At 55.1% G+C, this 4,818-nt stretch overlaps 1 protein-coding gene across 1 annotated transcript; it reads left to right on the top strand.

The window, feature by feature from the left end:
- The first annotated feature begins 2,158 nt into the window (after positions 1 to 2,158).
- LOC103781422 (gap junction gamma-1 protein-like) lies at positions 2,159 to 3,420 on the top strand. Its single transcript, XM_008949140.1, has one exon. The coding sequence runs from the start codon at positions 2,173 to 2,175 to the stop codon at positions 3,418 to 3,420; it is 1,248 nt and encodes a 415-aa protein (XP_008947388.1). The 5' UTR covers positions 2,159 to 2,172.
- Positions 3,421 to 4,818: the final 1,398 nt, after the last annotated feature.

Below are 4,818 nucleotides of genomic sequence, written 5' to 3'. Positions count from 1 at the left end.
CCAAGGCATCACTTTTGGGGCAGGAGATGGGGATTTTGGTGGCAGCAGCTCTGAGGGCTGTTGTTCTTCACCACGTAACTCCAGGGCAGAGAGAACTTCCTCACCTCTTCTTCTGGCTTATTACCCAGCCAGGAGCGAGCTGTTTCCTCTGCTCCCTGCCTCAGTTTCTCCAGCTGCAGGACAACACCACCACCACCATCTGCAGAGTGCTCCCACAGTCCGGGTCCGGCGTGTGAAGTCTTGGGGGTTTGGGTTCGCAGGGGATTTGTTTGATCTAGAAATAGCAGGGTTAGAAAATTCCATCTGCCTGCTCTCGAGAGCCCTCGACAACAGAAGAATTCCTCTGCCTCTCGAGCCTTGGAGCGAGCTGCTACCTCCTGGGGCAGCCCCAGGGTGAGGGCTGAGCGAAGCAGCGTGGTTTGGCTCCCGTCCTAAGAGGCAGCGTGAGCAAAATCACATTCCAAAAAAGCTGGACGTGGAGAGCAGAGCAAGGCACGTTCCCTTCTTGCTCCCACGTCAGGCTGTGCCCGTGGCTGGTGTTGGTGGCTGCTCCTGGCACGGGTTATGGGCTCAAAGTTCAGCTTGTGCCGTGGAAACCTCAGGGTCATGGTGTGTCTCCATATAAAAGTGGTGCTAAGCCAGGTTAGGACCAAGTTGGGTCTCATGGCATCATTTTTTCTCCTGGATATTTACCTCCACTCGGCATGGAGGGGTAGGTTTGATGTCCATGCTCTTTCAACATATGGACAACAGCTCCTTTCTCTTCCTCTGCTTGGTCGTGGAGGACCACAGAGTGTGCTGGGCCAGCTACTGCTGAGCCATAACACACCATTGCCATGTTCTTCCCCCCACCAATTTGCTCGTGTCCCTGGGGGTCTTTAAGGCCAGGCTGGAGGAGGCTCTGGGCAGCCTGATCTAGTGGGAGGTGTCCCTGCTCATGGCAGAGGGGTTGGAACTGGGGGATCCTTGGGGTCCCTTCCAACCCTGACAGGTTCTGATCTGTTTTAGCAGAGGACTTCAGAGCCCTAATGGCTCAATGGTTGGACTTGATGATCTTGGAGGTCCCTTCCAACCTAAAGGATTCTATGATTCTATGTGCTTGGCTTCTACATCCTCCACCATCACTCCACTCTTTGCTTCTGGGCGGTGTGGTGGGTGTCAGCTCTTGGGTGGGATTGGGCTTGTAGGTGCCTCATTTACTGCTTGCCATCAGGTGTCTGCGTGGAAACGAGGTGAGTAAACCCCATATCAACCCCGAGGAGGGACACAGGGGAGCAGAAAGGATGAGCCCATGCTCTGCTGCCCTGGGGTAGAAGCCCCACCACGGTGCTCTTTGGGTCTAGGTGCTTTCCCCAGCGTTCTCTTCTCCAGGTATCTGCCAGACAAGCAGTAAAATTGCCTCCTGCCTTCACTGGTGCCTGGGGTCACCCAAGGAGCTGGGGCTGAGGCCCTGTGGCAAGTTAACCTAAGCACAAAATGGTTATCACAAGTTCTTCCTCCCCAGCTGTCCAGGTCTTCTAACAAATGGTTTCCTCTGAAAGCTCTTTGGGGTTTATTTTGAAAGCAGTCTGCATTTGATTAAACATTTGTTTTGGTTCGGTTCTTCCAAAGGAACTTAAAAGGGCCATCGGGCTGTAAACAAAAATATTCCCATTCTTTTGCCAATTCTTTGCATTTTTCTGGGTTGGGTAAAAAAAGAGGTTGGAACAGCATCTTCTGCTCCTGATTTGAGCTCGGGTGCTTGAGCCCGTGGTGGGCAAGCAAGGGGTTACCACAAGTCTGTCACCTCGGTGGCTTCCACGGTGCCTTGCACTGGTTTTTACAGTCACCCAAACCTTTCTCACAGCTGGGCAACGCCTTGAAACGGGCAACAGAGTGGGAAATGGTGACTCTAGTAGGTGGTGTGGCCTGTTGCATTGCTCATCCTGTTCATCTAATGCCACCAGGTATCGTGACCACCACGTTGGCCGCGGCTCCTTCCCCCACACTGAGCCCTCACGTCGCGGGGAGGTCTGAGGGACAAGGGCTGCAGCAGGGAAGGGTGACTTTTGGAGATCAAACGACCTCATCTTTGAGCCAATGTCACAGCTGCAGCCCCAGATGTCAATTCACAGCTTTGTGTTCTTCTCCCCCTCCCCTCCTCTTCCCGCAGGTCATAACTGAGTAGCCCTTATGACCAACATGAGCTGGAGCTTTCTCACCCGCCTGCTAGAAGAGATCCACAACCACTCCACCTTCGTGGGGAAGGTCTGGCTCACCGTGCTCATCGTCTTCCGCATCGTCTTGACGGCGGTGGGGGGCGAGTCCATCTACTCTGATGAGCAGAGCAAGTTCACCTGCAACACCAAGCAGCCCGGCTGCGACAACGTCTGCTACGACGCCTTCGCCCCGCTCTCCCACGTCAGGTTCTGGGTCTTCCAGATCATCATGATCTCCACCCCTTCCGTCATGTACCTGGGCTACGCCATCCACAGGATCGCCCGCTCGGCGGAGGAGGAGAAGAAGTTCAAGGGGTTCAAGAAGAAGAAGCAGTTTGCTCTGAACTGGCAGGCGGTGCGCAGCGTGGAGGACCCGATGGAGGCCGACGAGGAGGAGCCCATGATCTCGGACGACGCGGCGGAAGGCGAGAAGGCCAAAGCCAAGCCCAAGAGCAAAGAGCCCCAGAAGCACGACGGGAGGAGGCGCATCCAGCAAGAAGGACTGATGAAGATCTACGTCTTCCAGCTCCTCACCAGAGCTTCCTTCGAAGTCTGCTTTTTGATAGGGCAGTATCTGCTCTACGGTTTTGAGGTAGAAGCCTATTACGTCTGCAACAGAGTCCCTTGCCCTCACACTGTGGACTGCTTCGTGTCCCGGCCGACGGAGAAGACCATCTTCCTCCTGGTGATGTACGTCGTGAGCTGCCTCTGCTTACTGCTGAACATGTGTGAGATGTTCCACCTGGGGTTTGGGACCATCCGAGACGCCATCCGCAACCGGAAAATCAACAGCTTCAGGCAGCCCCCCTACAACTACGCCTACCCCAAGAACATCTCCTGCCCTCCCGAGTACAACCTGGTAGTGAAATCAGAGAAGTCCACCAAGATCCCCAACAGCCTGATGGCTCACGAGCAGAACCTGGCGAACGTGGCGCAGGAGCAGCAGTGCACCAGCCCCGACGAGAACCTCCCTGCAGACCTGTCCACCCTCCACAAACACCTGCGGGTGGCCCAGGAGCAGCTGGACATAGCATTTCAGAGCTACAGCAGCACCCAGGGCAACACGCAACCTTCTCGGACCAGCAGCCCCGCCTCGGGTGGCACGGTGGTGGAGCAGAACAGGGCCAACACCGCCCAGGAGAAACAGGGTGCTAAACCCAAGGCCTCCTTGGAGAAAGGAAGCTCGAGCAGTAAAGATGGGAAGACGTCTGTGTGGATCTAGCTCTGTCTAAAAGGAGAGAGGGGCAACGTGAGGTTGGGGGGGGAGGGTTGTTTTGGTTTGTTTCTGGGTTTGGGTCTCGTCTTGCGTTCACTTCACAGGGCACAGGAGCAATTTTTATGTGGAAGTCAGGAGATAAAAAGGAGATCCAGGCTGACTTCGTGCTGTCTTCCAGGGCGTTAACAAGAGACATTTCATCCCTGCTTCCAACGCGCTCTCCAGTGGGGAACCTCCAATGAGCACCAGCAAACCCCCAGCATCTCCCGCCCCTTCGCTCACCACTGGAGCCCCCAGCAGAGACTGGACAACACGCTGGGATGGGAAGTGGAGCTGCTGGTGGCTCAGGAGAGAAGTCAGGGCACCAGCGAGCTGCTCCCCCCCTGCACGGTGAGGCAAGAGTGCTGTGGGGCAAGCGGCGTGTTTCATTACTAAACATCCCTAATCCAAATTAATTCCTGATCCCTTGATGAGGAAACGACTGACCCATAGCATGCACCTCCACGACAGGCTTCCAACTGATGTTCTGCCTGGATGGGCAGATGCTCCAGCAGGCATCCCTCCGTGCTGAGAGCCACTCACCTCAGGAGCTGGGGCAGAAACACGGCGACCGACTCACACGGGGAGACCAAAATAAACCCCGGGGCAGCGCTGGAGGTTCTCACCTTTCATGCCAAGCAAAGAGACCCCAGCAAACACTTCAGAGCAGGAGCCAGCGGTCACCTCGTGTCATCCTGGCACCTGTGGAGCTCCTGCTCCAGGTGTGACGGGCACCACGACGGTGGTTTGGACAAACTGCTGCTTCACATCATCAGAAAGTGCCTTTATGCAACCAGGAAAAACAGAATCGTAACGGGTTTCCAGTTCTTCTTTTGCTGGGTTTTCGTAGAGGTCGGGAGATGGGTGTGGGGAAATTTGTTTTCCTGTTTAATCAAACCCTTATAAAGAGTGGCAGGTGGCAGAGCCGTGTGCAGGGTGTGTGTGGTGTGGACACACATGAACATCTGGACACGGGCGTGTGAGTCTAGCCAGAGAGAGACAGATAAATGTAATATCAACCCTCTGGTAATTTTACAGCCTTCCACCTCCCCTGAGAAGACCCTCCTGGTCCAGGACTATGGCTGAGCTCATCCTGGAGCAGTTTTGGGGCTTCCAGCCTCACCTGGGGAATTGGCAGGTTTCAGACACTTGCTCGAGGAGCTTAGTAGAAGATCTGGGTTCAGTGGGGACAGGGCCAGGACCATAGCAAGAAGTTTTTCCCTGCTTGATGGGGAGCTTTTGGAGCTTGGCTTGGTTTTGGGATGGTTTTTGTGCAGGTCCAGGAATCTGGGGGGATGTTAAAACCAAGCTGCTGAGCTCCAAGGCTCCTGCTAGCGTTGAGGTTGTGATCTGTCAGGGTGGTGG

Source organism: Merops nubicus, unplaced genomic scaffold (assembly GCF_000691845.1).
Source record: "Merops nubicus isolate BGI_N331 unplaced genomic scaffold, ASM69184v1 scaffold25991, whole genome shotgun sequence".
NCBI classification, from domain to species: Eukaryota; Metazoa; Chordata; class Aves; order Coraciiformes; family Meropidae; genus Merops; species Merops nubicus.
Note: the sequence above shows the minus strand (reverse complement) of the source record. Positions and strands in the feature narration are given on the sequence as shown.